The 18,276-nt window shown below is 37.8% G+C and overlaps 1 protein-coding gene across 1 annotated transcript in view; it reads left to right on the forward strand.

Annotated features, from left to right (window-relative positions):
• Positions 1–18,276, forward strand: part of Smc2 (structural maintenance of chromosomes 2) — a 47,481-nt gene that overhangs the window by 21,077 nt on the left and 8,128 nt on the right. Inside the window, exons 15-22 of the mRNA XM_032904421.1 lie at positions 956–1,160; positions 3,099–3,234; positions 5,685–5,809; positions 7,486–7,679; positions 8,488–8,631; positions 12,907–13,101; positions 14,762–14,962; positions 16,274–16,390. Coding sequence (XP_032760312.1) covers positions 956–1,160; positions 3,099–3,234; positions 5,685–5,809; positions 7,486–7,679; positions 8,488–8,631; positions 12,907–13,101; positions 14,762–14,962; positions 16,274–16,390 — 1,317 coding nt within the window. The remainder of the gene's footprint in view (positions 1–955; positions 1,161–3,098; positions 3,235–5,684; positions 5,810–7,485; positions 7,680–8,487; positions 8,632–12,906; positions 13,102–14,761; positions 14,963–16,273; positions 16,391–18,276) is intronic.

Below are 18,276 nucleotides of genomic sequence, written 5' to 3' on the forward strand. Positions count from 1 at the left end.
AGAGAGTAGCTTTATAAGGGTTTGAGTTTGAGTTATGTGAAACCCAGAAATGGCATTGGTAGTTAAGACACTAAGCAGATAGTCAGTGTCTTTAGTATTATTGAGAACATTTCAATCAAATAATTTCAAAATGCCCTTGTAGTTGAAAGTGCTTTTTAGTTTGTTTGGTGGTGAGTTGGAATTTCAAACACCTTCAAGAACGCTTTGTCTTAGAGTTTGTAGCGAGATCTGTTAATGGTGTCTGCTGGATCAAAAGAAGTTCTGAGCATGGTGCTATTATTGTTGTTTTGCTCTTGTCATAACGATGCTAAGTTTCTGAGAACATGGGAAAGTGCATGAAGAGACTGTGATTGCAGTGGAAGACTAGGGCTTTGCCTGTTCTTTTATCCTTTCGGTTAGTCATTGCATTTATTTTTGGTTTTTGAAAGTGGCTGCTATAGTTCATTTGAATAAAAAAGCATTCACTGAAACAAATTACTAATAATTGAAACCAAATATTCTGTAACTATGCTGATAGAGAGATTACTTTCATTAATAGTTGTATTTATATAGGCCATTTAGATGTGCAAACTTGGTATTGCCTTCTTGAAAGAAACTTACAGTGCTTAGGAGTTTGTGTTTTGTGGGGGATTTTGCTGTTGTTTTTCTTCCAATACAAAGTTTTTCTGTGTAGCCCTGGCTATCTTGGAACTCGTTCTGTAGACCAGGCTGGCCTCAAACTCAAAGATCCACCTGCCTTTGCCTTCCAAGGGCTGGAATTAAAGGGGTGAGCTATCCCCACCCTAGCGCTTAGTGTTTAAACTGTTTCAGTTGATGATAGGTCTTCCAGTGTTAAAATTGTACTGTAAATAAACAAATTATCACTAGGACTGTGTAATTTATATATTATTGCAGTTTTTACTAGTTTATATTTCAAAGAAATATGTCCTGTGATACATATTTTGTTTCCCTGTAGGTTGGTCCTAACAATGTTCATGTAGCTCTTTCCTTGGTTGACTACAAACCAGAACTTCAGAAAGCGATGGAATTTGTCTTCGGAACAACATTTGTTTGTAACAATATGGATAATGCCAAAAAAGTGGCCTTTGATAAAAGAATAATGACCAGAACTGTAACCCTTGGGGGTGATGTATTTGATCCTCATGGAACATTGAGTGGAGGTATGTTGTGTTAACAATTCTGTGGTAAATAGTTTGTGCCTCTGAGGCAGTTTCTCTATCTCCCAGTTGCTTTTTAAAGGACAGAATAGTGTCAAAGCCCTTAAATGGCTCATAATCCATTATCATGAATCAACTCAGTAGCTCATTCCTCTAAAGTCATTCCTGTTTGTTCTTAGTCCAACAAGGCTGGCCACACTCACTCCAACAAGGCCAGAGCTCCTAATAGTGCCACTCCCTGGGCCAAGCAGATACAAACCATCACAGATAGTGGTGGACATAGGGGCTTGCTTCTGCATACTTTCTGCTCAGTTGCAGTCACAAAGGTTTTTTTTACTTTGTAAATCCTTAGCCTTATTACCCATTTTCTCAAGAAATTGAATAACTCACTTTGCAGTGTGCTGTTATCCATGTTGAATCTTGAAAATGGTGCCTTAATGAATTGAAAGTAATGATTATTCTCTAATACTCTGGCCTAATAATATAATAACAATGAATAATTATTCTGTACCAGAAAATATTGAAAACAGTGTTACCCCACGTACAGTATCCACTAGCCACATGTGACTTCACAATTAATAAAATGAGAGTAATTGTTTTTACTTGTACTAGCTGCTTTTCAGGGTCCTAAAACAAATAGTGAACTCGTAATTGGATAATACATGTATAGTGAATTTTATAAAGCCCCAGTCTGTGAACCTTATGAATATATAAATATGAGTCTATATATTGTGAATTTATGAATACATAAATAATCCCTAACTTTAAGATAGGAATATAATATCAGAATATTAATCAGAATATCTCTGATACGTAGTGGCAGAAATTAAAAACCACTAGTTAAGTAACTTAGTAATTTGCACAAGTTTGGAGTTGGAATCCTAGAAGTCTGGTTGTAGCTTGTATTCTTCACCTAATTTAATATCTCTTCAAATGTTCATTTGAAAGCCTTGCTGTCGTTTATGTATATGATGATGCATGTGTGTTTATGTGTGTGGTTGCCCTCAGAAGGCAGAATCTGGCATCAGAGCTCCTGGAGCATGTAGGTAGTTGTGAGCTCTCCAGTGTGGGTGCTAAGAACTAAACTCTGCTTCTGTGCATGAGCAGGAAATACTCTTAACCCCTGAGCCATTTCTCCAGCCCAAGACTTAGTGTCTGTGTAGGCCAGTTGTATTAATTAAGTGATCAAGTATCCCACTTCTAAAACATCATCAATGAGTACTATCTGCATGGCAGATAATAATGTAAAGCAGAAGACAGTCTCGAGAGTTTTTCAGATGTGCTTGGAGTTTCTGTTTAAGCAGTGCCATATGTATGATACTGTATTTATTAGCTCTAATGGCATCCTTCCATCCAACTACAGAGCTTCCTTGTTAGCATAGTATTTCAAACTGTCACTGCTAGATGGGTATCTTTGCCTGTACAGTATGGAAAGGCAGTTTATTCTGATGATTTTCCTGCATCTCGAGAGTCTCAGGCCAAGTTATAAGGTGGTAACATAATAGCTCTGTTGGCTTGAGCTCGTTTATCTCATACATATTACATTTACACAGGTCATTTGACTCTGCTGCCTGGTCTCGTACCGTAACTCCTTCTGAAGAATTCCTCTGCTCAGCATGTTTTCCTTAGGGCAAATAGTAAATTATATACTAACGCTCAAGGGTTAGGTTTTATTTTCATTGGACAGAACAAATCACATGGCCAAGTTCAGTGTCTGGAGTGAAAACTTTGCCTTAGCAAGATAGATCCCATAGACAGAACAGTTATTTTGAATCAGTAAACTACCACCACGTCTACCAAGGATTGCTTTTTATCAGTTACGTGTTTATTAAGGCTTGGGTATTGGAGTAGACTCCTTCTCATCATAAGTTCACTTTGAGAAAAGAATGTTTACTAGGATATGGTAACTTCGTATCCAAATCCTCTGTTAACTCAATCCAGGTGCTAGGTCCCAGGCGGCTTCTATTTTAACCAAGTTTCAAGAACTCAAAGATGTTCAAGCTGAGCTGAGGACAAAGGAGAAAGAACTGCAGGCTCTGGAAGAGGAATTGGCTGGTCTTAAAAATGTCGCTGAAAAGTAAGAGTCTGTATTGGATTAAGCTACGTGTTCTGCATGATGGAAATTTATTGGAAATTGACTATCTGATTATTTTTAATGTTAGAATATATTTTGAGTTTAATTTTTTTACCCACTTTTTTTTTTTTCTGATTTAAAAGGCTATCTTTGTTAAAGAAATTACCAGAGTCTAATTAAACACAAAAGAAATCCTCTTCTTGAGGAAATGTGTGGTGCTGTTGACCAGCTGGGCGTGGCAGGGTGTGCGCTGATATACGGGCGCGCCCCATGCCTGAGCTCTTAGAGTTTGTTTGCTCAGTGTGGTGCAGCCTTCAGTAGTTGTCAGCCTGACAGGCCTCTGGCAACACAGTGACCTGAGTATCTGAAGGAGAGCTGTGTTGCCAGAGGCACAGGCAGATCAGTTCATGTCGGAAAGTAAGCAGAAAGGCATTTTATTCTTTTATTTAACACACCATGTAGCAGGTTTTGGTGGTTCTGCCCACCCCTCCTACCCACAAAGTCCTCATCTCCATCTCCCTCATCAATTTGATTGTAATTTCCGTAATTTCATTTTTAATGACTGAATACAATCCCATTGTGAATGTGAATTGCACAGGTGAACATCTAAGTGGTTTTATTGTTCTGCTGTTGTGGTTAAACCGTGGATGTGCAGTTACTGGTGGTAGAATGTGAGTCTGTGTAGGTGTAGGTTTGGGTTCCTTTCAGAGAACCTGGCTGACTTCACCTCAGAGATTCGTTTGGCTCTGCCTCTTCAGTGCTGAGTTAAAGGTGGGCCAACCTGCCTGACATGCGGTCTGCTTTTGAGCTCACTGTTTCTAATTCAGATATCAGATAGATGCTTTTTTCCTGGATTGATTACCTCTTTGTTTCTCTTGATATTACATCCTCAAATACATATTTATTGAGTGATTTGTATGTGCCAAGTACCCTTCACATGGAAGTGATTAAAATATTTCTGCCTCCTAGTTTCTTATAGCTAAGAAAAAGCATAACTTGGTAAAATATGTTAAATAGTTGTAAAGCAAAATGCCAGTCTGGAAAGAAACTGGGAACTGTCCAGGGAATCAGTACTGAAAATCTGGTATGATGACCCGGAAAACCCTGGCCAAACACAGCTTCCGAGCAGACACCTTACTGTGGCCTCATAGTGAGCTAGCAGTGAGTGCCTGCCTTACGGCCACCTCACCAAGTATTGCAGAGTATTGCGTTGCTTGAAATAGAATTGTAAGTTTTCCAGTCCCTCTGAAGACGGTAAACAGAGACTGGTAAAACCACTTTCCTTAGAATTTACAATACTGAATGAATGTAAAATAAGTATAAATGGTAAAATAATTTGTGTAAGTCTTTCAGTTCCTGAAGTTTAAAGTTGCACTAAAATGTGAGATCCATCGTCATCTTCATGAATAGAAGAGATGTTCGTATTCCATTAGAGTGGCCATCCCACTATGAAATTGCGAAAACAACCGTTTTGCCCCTCATCTTTATTTCCTTTAACTGGTTGTAGAGTACCTGAATTTTGTTCTGTAAAGGGATGCACCAGAGCGTCCCCGTCCTGTGGCAGCTCTGTCAAGGTGCTGCCAGTAAGCAGTGCTCTGGGCTTTGCATCTTTATTTACTTATTCTTTTTTAGGTGCAGGAGAATAATTATTCAGACTAACTTATTGACTAGTTAGAGCACTGAGGTAAAAGAAACTGATTTTGAAAATTTAAAAATACAAGATCAGCAGAAGCCCTTCTGTGTTGTACAAATGTTTAGTGATGTGGAAAAGAAAGGGCTGTCTATTTACTGTCAAGGAAGAATGCTCAGGATAGCGTTCACACTTAGGTCAGTCCTTTCCCCTCAGAGCTTACGGATTTCTAGTGTTCTGAATTTGTATGAACTTGGGATTTCACTGCACCTGAGTTAGCTAAATACTTTGCAACCAGATGAGGAGCCAGGACATGAGTAGAAGGATAGCATTGACAAAAAGGCTTACTACACGTGCTTAAGGTGAATCCCGTGACTTCTTAGACTATCTGTTTCACTATAAAAAGTGAGTAACATTATTATTACTGACTTTTGAAAATGGGAAGTAATTAGTAGGTAACCAGATTTAGGCAATTTTTTTTATTTAGGCAGTATTTATGTATTGTTTATATATTATGAATTGACATTAACTTTATTTTTCTAGTAGTGATTGTATAGATACAGGTATATTAAAATATTTACATAAACTTAATTTATTCAAAGATCACTTCTAGTGCTTTGTACAATTCAGGCTAGTTTAGAAACAGTTGTTTGGTGTCGTGACCATTTACAGTTTACCCTGAGTGATAGCTTTCCATGGTCACCATTGTCATCTCATTCTGTTTGATTCACATGAGGTTACTTTAGCGTATTGCTTCCAGTAAGACCCTCACGCGAGTGCATGTCTCAGACACCAAGGGCACTTATAAACTTGTCTTCTCAAGGTATCGCCAACTGAAACAGCAGTGGGAGATGAAGACAGAGGAGGGAGATTTGTTGCAAACTAAACTTCAGCAAAGCTCTTACCATAAGCAGCAAGAAGAATTAGATGCCCTTAAAAAAACCATTGGTAAGATGAAACGCACTGTGCCTGATCTCTTTGTGCTGCTTACATTTGTTTTAATTCAGAAGACTGATTCTCTAGCACATGGGTGTTTTTCTATACGACAATTCAAGCATGGGACTTCTGAGTCTTGGGTCGTGATCATCCTCATTTTTATTATGCATCGCCAAAACTGTCCCCTACTTTTTTTTTTTTTTTTTTAAGAATGTTCACTAACATCAGTATGGAAAAGATCTCATTTCTTTAAATCTTTTTCTAGACGCTTTAGGATTTTCCAATCTTACAGTTGTGAGAAGGTGACATGAATATTTACACTAGTATTTAATTTGAACTTTGTTAATCATTAAAGTTTAGGATCTTTTTGTATGTTTATCAGATCTTTGGGTTTCTATTCTTGTAAGCTTCCTATTTGCTCATTTTTTCCTATAACTTGTTTTCTCCCGTTGTTGACATCCAGAATGTTCAATACAGTTCATTTTATAGCTACGATTGCGTTGCTACCTTACTTGGCAACCTGGAAGAGTAGGTCCTAAAATTGAGATGAACTAAAATCTCATACAATAACCACCTTTATTCAGAGCATCAGACAACTTATACTCTGAGGATATTCTTGAAGGTTGAGCAAGGTCATGTGAACAGAAGTCACTTGAGTTTGGACTGTATATAGTTAAGAGGACGAGGTCACATTAGTTTAAGCTGTATACTGTCGTGAGGACAATTCTTACTTGGCAACATTGTTCTGACTAATAATGATAAGATGATGGGTAATCTAAAGTAAACCCCTTTCCTATTGCTACACCTAGGAGACTCATGAAAGCACATTCCAATTACAGCCAGTGTCATGGAGAACAAGGATTACAAGAATTGTTTACTTGGAGATTTCTCACAAGGTCTTAGAAATCTCACACACAACATCATTTATGGACTGTGTTCACACATTTTTCTATGCAAATTCCTGGGGCTCCATATTTTTTAAGAAGCTTTTTTTTCCTCCTTTCATTATAATTTAATTATATATAGCTGCTTGTTTTATTTTTGTCATTGATTATGACAAAAGTCTACATGTGCATTTCTCTGGTAATGTGTCTCTTCTGCACTGAAAATCAGTAGAAAACTGTCCAGTGCTAGCTTCTGGAATTATATTTTTACCATGATCCTAGCTCTGACAGATGTCACACATGACAGGAGTATGTCCATTCTTCCTGTTTACTTTAATTTAAGCATGTTGTCCTGGTTCTTCTCTATTGTCATGGAAGGGTACATGATTGGGCATAAGTAGGCAGAATCAGTGTAAGCTAGGAATAGCTAAGTCATGGAAATAGTGTTAACATAGTGTTGGTTTGAACTGTAAGGTAGGAAGTGTAATTCAGTAGTCTAGCATAGGCTTTGTTAATGCAAGGTTGAGTTTTATCCGTATCATTTTAAAAACAAAAACATGCCTCTGCCTCCCCACATACAAACTAATCTTTCAGAAGAAATAACTTCAGAGATTGTTAGATAACTCAAATACTGCTTTTAATAGGATTTATGTTTTATTATGCCAGTTCCAAAACATCACTAAAATGATTTAAAATATTCAAACTCTAGCTTTTAATTTTTCAAAACACTTCCTAAATTGATTTAATTTATAAGCTTTTGTCTGTGTTATTAAGTTAGCCATGTTTAACTACCTTGTGATTCAGAGGAAAGTGAGGAGACATTAAAAAACACAAAAGAAATCCAAAAGAAAGCTGAAGAAAAATATGAGGCATTGGAGAATAAAATGAAAAATGCAGAAGCTGAAAGAGAGAAAGAACTGAAGGATGCTCAGAAAAAACTGGATTGTGCCAAAACAAAGGCTGATGCATCTAGCAAGAAAATGAAAGAAAAGCAACAGGTAAGGCCTTACTTAGCAAGCTTTTAAAATCGGTATATATATATATGTATGTATGTATGTATGTATGTATGTATGTATGTATGTATATGTGTATGTATGTCATGGGCTGGCCACTCATCAGTGTTGATTCTAAAATTAAAACAATTTATATAAATTGTAAATTATGCATCTTACAAGCCACTGTTCTGTAAATTCTGCAGTTGAGTCAAGCAAATCTTGATGTTGTGTGTGTCTTTGATCAGAGGATTAACAGATTGATGTTCCTGTTTATCATTACCTGTGGATATGCAATGTTAGATATTAAAGTATGCTATATTAACAAGGTGTCATAAGGTTGTAGACTGATCTCTAATATTTTTTGCATGGTGACAGAGCTGGGATTTGGATGTGTTTATGTCTCCAAAGACTATATTCTAAATTTTACAAACTTTCAACCCAGCTTAAAATTCTTTCATTAAATATCTTCACAATAATTTGCCAGTGAACTAAAAATCTATATTAGAAAACAAAATCAAGATACAAAGGCTTTTGCACACTGAAAAATGTTGTCACCAAAGCTCACTACTTCATGTTATATAAATTTTATAACTTTTCTATAGTATAATTACAGGTAAACGAAATAAACTATGCAATTTTCTAAAGTCAAAATTTTAAAAGGGATTATTAGCTTCTGTTTTCTTTTTCTGAGATAACAGCTTGGCCTGTTTATAGTTTAACACTAAACAGTCAGACTTGAATAGAAGTGCTGTTAATCTCTGTGGAACTAAATTACTCGTCAGCAGTTAACCTTCAATGTGTGTTTCTGTAGGAGGTTGAAGCTATCACTCTGGAGCTAGAGGAGCTCAAAAGAGAGCATGCATCTAACGAACAGCAGCTTGACGCTGTGAACGAAGCCATCAAAGCCTATGAAGGGCAGATTGAAATAATGGCAGCAGAAGTGGCCAAAAACAAGGTAAGACTTGTTATCAAATTGAAGAAATTTTACTGCATTCATAGAAGTTTGGGTTTAAGAAGCACACAGAAGATAGCCTGGTGTGTGTGTGTATATGTGTGTGTGTGTGTGTGTGTATGGGAGTGGGTTTAAGAAGCACACAGAAGATAGTGTGTGTGTGTGGGTGGGGGTGTGTGTGTGTGTGTGTGTGTGTGTGTGTGTGTGTGTGTGTGTGTGTGTGTGTGTGTGTGTGTGTGTATGGGAGTGGGGACATGAGAGGCCAACCCCCAGGGCTGTAGCTCCTGGGAGAGTGTAGGTCCCTTTGATTTCAGAGAAAGAGGGAGGTCCCTTGTCAAGTGGTTGCTGAGTATTCCACAGAAATGCCTTTTAGGTGAGCTGTGGGTCTCAGGCTGGCCAGAATTGAAGACCAGGGGTAGGGAGGGAGCTTGTAGTGTGAGGAAGAAAGGCAGGCATCTGGTTATTGACGTAGCGGATTGGGGGAAGTGGAGAGGAGTTAAGGTGTACCCATTATCAGAGTGAGGGATGTGTCAGGGTTGCACTCTTCCTCTTACAGTCTCATAACCTAAGCCTGGAAGTCTCTTAAGAAAGTGAGAATTAGGTCCCTGCTGTTTTCCTGGAATTGGTCACATGGGCGTCTGTTACAGTTTCAGATTCAGAAGCTCTTGGTGTGAGGTTTCCATATTCTGCACGGCAGCTTTGATGCTATGGGTGGGCCTGGCTCCTAACCCAAAATTTAATGCTCATCTACTTATGAAATGTTGAATTAACATGATTGATTTAGTGCTCTAAGTCTTCATTTATGATCAGAGCATGAAGTGAAATGGGGATTCCAGAAAATTATAAAATCACAGCAGATTTCCATTCTGAATTGACTCAAATCCATGAGGGAAAAGGAACAGAGTTTTAAAAAAAAATTGTTAGGGTGAAAGGATTGATCACTAGAGGTAAAGAGAATTCTAAGGTGCATAAGAACAATAGGAAGAAGCAGGTGTTACCCCAGGATTGAAGTGATTGATCCACAGATACAGCCTTGGAGCCCCTCTTTACTCCTCAGGCTGAGGACCCGAGCTCTGACTGCAGAGCTGTGACTCATTTGGCAATGATTTAGGTTTGCCAGACAAAGCTGTCTGCAAAGAGGCTGTGTATGTGGCTCCTGAGAAACAGATTTTTGTGAGGACTTCCTTTGGGTGATATCCAGCCTGGAGCCATGTAAAGTCCCATGGTAGGACATGTGTGGTACTGTCCCCTGGACTTGGTAAGCTACCTTTGAGACAAGCACACTGAAACCAGCAGGCACAGCTCTGCCCTCCTACAGTGTCTCTATAGTGGTGTACACTGTAAAGCAGCAATCGTGTTGCAGTTGATAAGGAGAAAAGGACAGTTCTCAGAAGCGGGACTGTGAAGGCTGAGTCATACACGCTTGTTCTTAACCTGTTATAATCATTTTAAATAGTCTTTTGTAGTACTTCTACACCTGCATCTCTAGTATGACCTCCATTTTTCAAGTGCTTGTGTTTTTAGCTGAGATGCTGTTCTTAAAAGGGGCATGAATTTTGTGTTAATTAAATATGCATAGTATTTACAGAGGTCTTCCATCCACATAGAAACTTTATAGTAAAGAACATTTTACCTTTGCCATGTACTTGTGTCCTGTTGCTTTTCCCTTAAGAGTAGTCGCTTTTTTAAATTATTATTTTTCATTTTACACCCCAGTTACAGCCCCCTTCCTCCTCTCTTCCCACTCCCACTCTTACAAATCACTTCCCCCATTGTTCCCTCCCCTTCTCTTTTGTACCACCCAACCCTGAAACAACTAGTTCCAGCAGGTTTAGACACATTCTCTCACACTGAGGCCCAGCATACAGGAAGACCAAGTAGCACATTTGCCACAAATGTGTAAGGAGTCTAGGTCTAGTTCCTACACGCTCCCTGATTGGTGGCCCAGGCCCTGTGACCCCCATGATCCTAGTTTAGTTGACTCTGTATGTCTTCTCGCTCACTTATATTCCTGATTTTTCCACAAGACTCCCCAAGCTCCTCCTGATGTTTGGCTGCGGGTCTCTGCTTGTGCCTCCATCTGCTGCTGGATGAAGCCTCTCAGGAGACAGTTGTGCCAGGTTCCTGACTGCAAACATAGCAGAGCATCATTCACTGTGTTGGTTGGCTCTCACATGGGATGGGTCTTGAGTTGAAGCACTCAGTGGTTGGCTGTTCCTTCAGTCTCTTTGTCCCTGCACATCTTGTAGGTTGAAGGTTTTGTGGATGGATTCATGTCACCCTCCTTCCTCCTACCTGCCTGTAAGAGGTGGCCACTTCTATCTCCTTCTGGTTGGAATCTCAGCTTGAGTCACCCCTATATGCTCCCTGTATCCTCCTCCATCCCAGGAGAGCTAGTCACTGGAGATGCCCATCAATGGTTTCTGTGAGAATGATTGCTTCTTCACGTAGCCTGTGGTATTTTCGAAAGTATTTGCTTCGCTCTTGACATTATTTCTGATTACATTCCATTTTGCTAACACATTATTACATACTACATTAGTAGCAGAATAACAATTTTTAACGATTCATTTTCTGACTAAGAATTTATAATTTGTCTCAACTTTATAGTTCATGTTGATTGGATGTTTTGCACAGTGTATGTTCAATTTTCCTTTCTTGCCTCCAAGGAAATTTTAATTTTTGTTGTTCTGGTTTCCTTTATTTTGCTTTTCTTAATCTTAATTTCTTCCTTTGTCTTATACTATGCACTATCAACATCATGTTATTCTTCTTTTAATAGGAAACTGTAAGATAGATGAGTTAGTTTTTAAAGGTTGTTCAATCAAGCTTTACCTTAAAAATTATTTCCTTTTGCTGATAGAGCAGATAAGCACACTCCCTGGGAGCTAAGGAGAGAAATTAACTTCCTACTAACTAATTGGCTTGAGACAAACAAGATTAAAACTCCATTTCTGCTCAGTCTGAAGTGATAGGGCTCATGTGTATTTTCTCCCAGTGCAGAAAACACTGGCAGCTGCATCTGCAGTATTGCTCCTTTTCAATCAGCCTGGGTCATCATATGCCTGCCTCTGTCACAGGTACTTAGAGTTGATAAGACTGGGTATTAATTCCCCTTTAATGTATCAGAATTTCACTCATTTTTTTCTTCAAAGGGTTTTAAGAGCTAAAATATCTTTGGATTTTAAGATAAGCCTTGATTTTTTTTTCGCTCGTGTAAAAGACCATTAATGAACATGTCTAGGGATTATAAAGAAATTAAATCAATCTGAGCACATGTAACAATTCGAGGTGTAGAAGAACATTGTTGCTCTGTTATATTCTGTTATTTCTCTAATGTGCCCCTCCCCAATCTAAATTATTATTGATGTTTACTTAGGAAATCATTTCTTAGAGTCTTTTGGCAGATTATTGTATTTAACTTGGCTTTGTCTTAGTTTTCTTCCCCCTAATGTAAGTATAGAAGAGCTATGGGTTCTCTCCTTTTGTCTCATGTAAAGACTGTCCTGTGAGTTTGGGATCTTAGCTTTACTACAAGGACCTTCCACATCCAGGATGAAGAAAAGGGGCTTGAGGGAGTTGGTAGAAGGTGAAACCACCCTGTAATTAGTCTTTTGAAAGTTAGGTAGCCTCCTCTTAGGTAGCCTCCACTTAGGTAGCCTCCTCTTAGATCTAGCACATGGCCCTGAGAGTCAGGATAAGAAATTTTTCTTTGCACCAAGTCTGTTGGTTTCAACAAAATGGGTTCCCCGTGTTTCTTTTGACCCCTGTGTTCACATCAAATGCTATGACATTCTGTTACCACAGGTCAAACTCATATCACCTTACATTTGCAGAAGGGAAACTTCCTAGGTCAGGTTATCTTACCTTGAGCCCTTATCTTTGCCCTTCCTCTTGTTCTTTAGGGATCTCTCAGTTTATCTTCTTGTTAGGTAACTGCTCAGAACTGTACTATTTAAACCGAGAGACACAGTAGGTCAGAGTTTGTAGTCACTCCTCCCAGGCTTTCATTCCCCCTACACTACATGTAGTAAATGTCTTGTTTATAACATGGATTGAATATCAGCCCAATTCTTTTGGTGGTAATCTGAGGTTTACCTCATGCTTGGATTCACGACTCATTTTACTCTGGATTTAAAATGTCAAGAGTTATATAACCATTAAATGGAGTCATATTGACATGCTTTCCAAGTCTGTCAGACACACTTGAAGCAGAATTAAAATTCTTACTCATTACCTTATTATATTCATTATTTTTTCTTTCTGTTGTTAATTTAGGAATCAGTTAATAAAGCTCAAAATGAGCTGATGAAGCAAAAAGAAATAATAACAGCCCAGGACAACATAATTAAAGATAAATGTGCGGAAGTGGCAAAACACAATTTGCAAAACAATGATTCTCAGCTTAAAATTAAGGAGTTAGACCACAGCATAAGCAAACACAAACGGGAAGCTGACGACGCTGCTGCGAAGGTATGGTTATGTTTAGTTTTACAACCTGGATAATCAGGCTTTTGTTTCTGAGCTGCTGAACAATTCTAGGAACTAGGAAACAAATGGCTACAAATAGGCTACAAATGGCAGAAGTATAGCCTAAGGTATGTTTGAGTTTACAGCCGTGATCACTGCTGTCACTAACAGTCGTTTTCAATAATAGCCCAAATGATTTGTTTTTAAATTTAATTGACACATTTATTCCTCTCTATAAGATGTATTTCTGTAATATTTAATGGTATCCAATGTGATTGGTAATCTTATTCATACTTACTGATAAAATGTATTATTAGTAATAATAATATACACTATCTTATTACAAGTTGAATTTGAAGAACTCACAAATGTGTGTGTGTGTGTGTGTGTGTGTGTGTGTGTCTCATTGTAAAGACATTGGTTTTTCAGAGATCCAAATGATTTTGTACAGTGCAAAGCTATCCTCAGTTTTTAGTTGCACTTGAGATGTCTTCCTTTGCTAGACATTTTAAAGACTGTGGTTGCCTTTGTAATAAATTATTCCATCAGACACTGTACTGAAGCTACAGGGATAGGTAACACATCCATCCAGCACCTTCAGAGACCTTAGAGTCATCAGTAGCCAGACTGTAGTTGAAAGTTTCCTTTGTGTTTTAGATCTACCACACAGTTGAAGTAAAGAGATTTGACAAGGACTGCACTCTACTGGTAAGAAGGAAACTCAGGCAGTGTAGAGGAAAGCCACTAAGGATTATAATTCCAAATTTGAAGTACTTGTACTATATGAAACATTACAGTTTATCTTGCCAGAAGAGGTGAAAGTAGGGATAGTCAGAATTCAGGGCTTTGTTTTCCTTAGGTTATAATTCTGAGAAATGATTATGTAGTCACAGGTAGGTTTTCATGACTTCATCAAATATTGTGGCTATTTCTAAGGAACTTAAGCTACACACAGATTACTTTTTGAAGCAATAGGTTGGATTAGGTAAAATCTGAATGACCCTCATCTGATTTAATTTTAATAGGGATGTTTTCAATATACAAATGAAGCATCTTCAATCTGGTAATCTTAAGTGCTTCAAAATTTAAACCATTTTGTGTGCCAACATGCCACGTGGAGAAAATCAACACCCGGTCTACTGGGCCCGGTCAGAACCAAAGTCAAGACGCAGTAAAGATGTCATGGGAAATCATCTTCAGATTCCCTGTGAATGTTCTGTTTTCACTTAGGTCCTATATCTGAGATATCTCACCGTGTGTGTGTGTGTGTGTGTGTGTGTGTGTGTGTGTGTGTGTGTGTGTGTGTGTGTGTATAAATTCCAAAATTGGAATAACAAAACCAAACCAAAACATTTCTGGACAGAGTATCTTGGAACAAAAAGACATTCAATTTGACGTTGTAATGATACTCATTTTTTCATTTATCCTGGCTAATGCTTGGTGGGAAGATGATTCTGTGCATTGTACTTCATAAGTCTGCAATCCCCAGAAAGGAATTCATCCTTACTGCTATAGAGAAGCCATCCACCCTTCCTTTTTTGTGTCATTGTGATTTTTTTTTTTCCAAAATACTTGTTTTAAAACTAGTAAGTATTTAGGAAACTGGCTTGAAAATGTTTGTATTGAATATAATTTTATTTCTTTCTTTTGTATGTGTGGCCAGGTATCTAAAATGTTGAATGATTATGACTGGATTAATGCTGAGAAACACCTCTTTGGCCAACCTAATAGTGCCTATGATTTCAAAACAAACAACCCCAAAGAAGCTGGCCAGAGACTTCAGAAGTTGCAAGAAGTAAAAGAGAAACTAGGGAGAAATGTCAACATGAGAGCTATGAATGTGCTGACAGAAGCCGAAGAGCGGGTGAGTGTCCTCCCTAGCAGCGTTGTCCATAATGGAGCAGCGTAGCATCTGTGATGGTTTATGGCCTCTTTGCCTAATGTAGTAGGATCTTTCTATTTTTGTTTACCTGTTCCTCCGTTTTCATTATTTCTTCTTTGTTTTTTGCTATAGATTAGTTCACTTTCTGCTGTCTTGTATTGGCGGCCTTTGCTGTCTGCTATAAACATGTTTGCCTTACTTTGATGAGACATGACCAAGGAAGCTTTTATAAAAAGAAGCATTTAATTGGAGTTGCTTACAGTGTCAGAGGTTCATTGTCATCATGACGGCAGCATGGCAATATGCAGACAGGGGCTGAAGCAGCAGCTGAGAGTTATACTGTGCTCTGTGTAGGAGGCGAGAAATGTCAAAGCCCATCCCCAGTGATCCACTTTCATCAACAAGGTCACACCTAATCCTTTTAATACTTTACAATAGTTCCATCCCATGGTGACTAATGTTCAAATATATGGCCATTTTTATGTAAACCACTTACTCTTAGACTCGCCTTGTGAATATGGTTTGCTGCTGGTCTGTACCCTCACTCCTTATACCCTGAGGTCTGAGTTCTTCCTCTAGTGTGTATTAAAACCATTGTATAAGTAATGACTAAAACTGCTAAGGGGGTATTATCCACCATTTTACTATAATTCCAGCAGCATTTTCTTGCTTTTAACACTCTCAGTTCCTTGATAGTGTATCCATCTCTTCTTTCATGACAAAAGGTTTACAGTCTAGGATGAGAATTTAGTATCACTTATTAATGAACCTGCGATGAAGTAGTGTGAGGAAGTCTCCCTACTGAGAATCTCACAGGGAAAGAACATTCTCAGGAACTGTACGCTTTATGTTCTTCTTTTAATTCAGCAAAATTCATTTTGTACTTTGTATTAGAGAATAAGATATATATGGAATTGATACTAATTCAAAACATGGGACATAAACATCACTGTCAAGAATTAAAAGTTTATTCCTGGCACTGATAAAACTGACAAATTTGTACTTAAGTTTTCACGTGACATTTTCCAGCTTGCCTCAAATGCTACGAAGAAAAGGGACTATTACTATAACCTACCTATTTTTAGGACTTAACAAATTCTTGGTTTTGGTAGTTGAATTTTTCTATATGTGGTTACAGGAGAAGTGTTTACTTTTCTCATACCTTTGTTTGTATTATAGTTCTGGTACATTGTATCTTTCTAGTAAATAGGATGAGACTTATTTGACTGACTAAACTCATGAATGAGAAAGAAATTTTGTATTTTACAAATAAATTGTCTATTTTCCTTTCAGTATAATGATTTGATGAAGAAGAAAAGAATTGTAGAAAATGACAAATCCAAAATCCTTGCAACTATAGAAGATCTTGACCAGAAGAAAAATCAGGCCCTAAATATTGCTTGGCAAAAGGTACTTGAATCCCAAAATGTAATCCCAAGGCAAGGATGAAGGATCACCTCAGTAGGTTACACTATGAAAGTGGCTAGCTCAGTGTGGCTTGAATGAGTCGCGTGTTCGCAACCTGACTCATGCCTTGTAGACATTTTCAAATGTGCATTGTCTTTTTGACTTTATTACCAGACCTAGATAAGTCTGTGTCACATGGGCGTCTGCCATGACTGTTACTTTCAAAGGGAATACCCTTACTCTGTCTGCTCTTTGAGACTACACCCTTTACAACACTAAAAGCAGCACGTCGCACTTTGACGGGAGACTTAGAAATGAGAACCTTCTAAGGACTGTTTTACCATCCATTGTTTTTCTTGCCATTTTTAAAACATTTCTATATTCCAAATCTATATATCTCAAACTATAGTGCCAAAATACAGGTTTGAGTAATGATGATGATGATTTGCAAGTTCTGTAAATTGACACTTCAAAATAAATAGCGAGACTTTAGAAAATTATCTTTTTTATTGACATATAGTAACTGTACATGTTTAAAGTATGTGCAGTGACATTTTAGTATATGTAGTGTATAATAATGAGACACAGACATTCAACATACTTCAAACTTCTAATACTTGTGCTAAGAACATCAAAATCCTGTTTTCAAATCCTGTTTTAATTTATTCATTAATTGCAGTCAACAATGGTTATCCTGTGATACAAAGCAGAATTAAGTCCTCTCATCTAAAGGCACATCTGTACCTATCGGCCGCCTTCTTTCTAGTCCTTCCCTGGGCAGTCCTTACCAGGCTCCTTTTCCTCTAAAGCTTTACTCTTCATTAACTTTTCTCATTGCTGTGACAAAAAAGGGGTTCTTTTGGTTCACATTTTGGGGATATACTCCATCACAGCAGGGAAGTCTGGAGGCAGGAGTAGCAGGCCCCTGATCACATTGTTCCCACAGTTAGTTTGCTCAGTCTTTAGTTCAGTCTGTACAGTATCACTCACTCAGGATAGGCTTTCTTGTTTCTGTTAAAGCTCTCTACAAGTCACCTTAAAGATATGACCAGGGAGTTGCCTCCTAAGTGACTGTAAATCTTGTCAGTTTGTCAGGCAAGACTACAACATAAAATAATATGCAATATTTGTATTTCTGTGCTGAATATTTCATTTAGCATAATCTTTAGCAGAATGTTACATCTTTTGCGGCTAGTTAATATTCTACTCTGTATGTGTATCAGTTATATCACATTTTCATTATATACTTATTTATTAATAGGCCCCTATGTTGATTTCATATTTAACTCTGCATTTTGACGGCATCATAATTTTTTTTTCTTTTTTTTTTTTTTTTTTCCGGAGCTGGGGACCGAACCCAGGACCTTGCGCTTCCTAGGCAAGCGCTCTACCACTGAGCCAAATCCCCAACCCGGCATCATAATTTTTTTCCTATCAACTATGTTACCTTGAGTGAGATTGTAGATCATTATGGTTTTGATTTATATTAGTGATGTTGATAATTTTTCCTTTCCTTTTTGGCTCTTGTGTAACTGTTTTGAAGTAATTTCTATTCAGGTCATTTACCCATTTTTAAATCAGGTTTTGTTCCTAAGTTTAAGTTACATGTACATTTCATGTAGTAATGCTTTGTAAGTTTATAGATCTCCCATTGTTCAGATTGTTTTTCCTCATTCTTGACTGTTCTTAGTTTTAGTTTTTAATGTCATATTCTAAATGTCTTTGTCTCTTCCCAGTTTTGATTTAAAGTCTATTAGAGCTGATTTAAGTGTGGCTCTGCTGCTCACTTTCCGTTTCTGCTTGCATGTTCCTATTCATTTTCAGTCCTTGTTTATATATTTTATGGGTAAACTTGAGCTTCTTCTAGGCATTGTACCATTGTATCTAGC

This window comes from Rattus rattus, chromosome 1, assembly GCF_011064425.1.
Source record: "Rattus rattus isolate New Zealand chromosome 1, Rrattus_CSIRO_v1, whole genome shotgun sequence".
Classification (NCBI taxonomy): domain Eukaryota; kingdom Metazoa; phylum Chordata; class Mammalia; order Rodentia; family Muridae; genus Rattus; species Rattus rattus.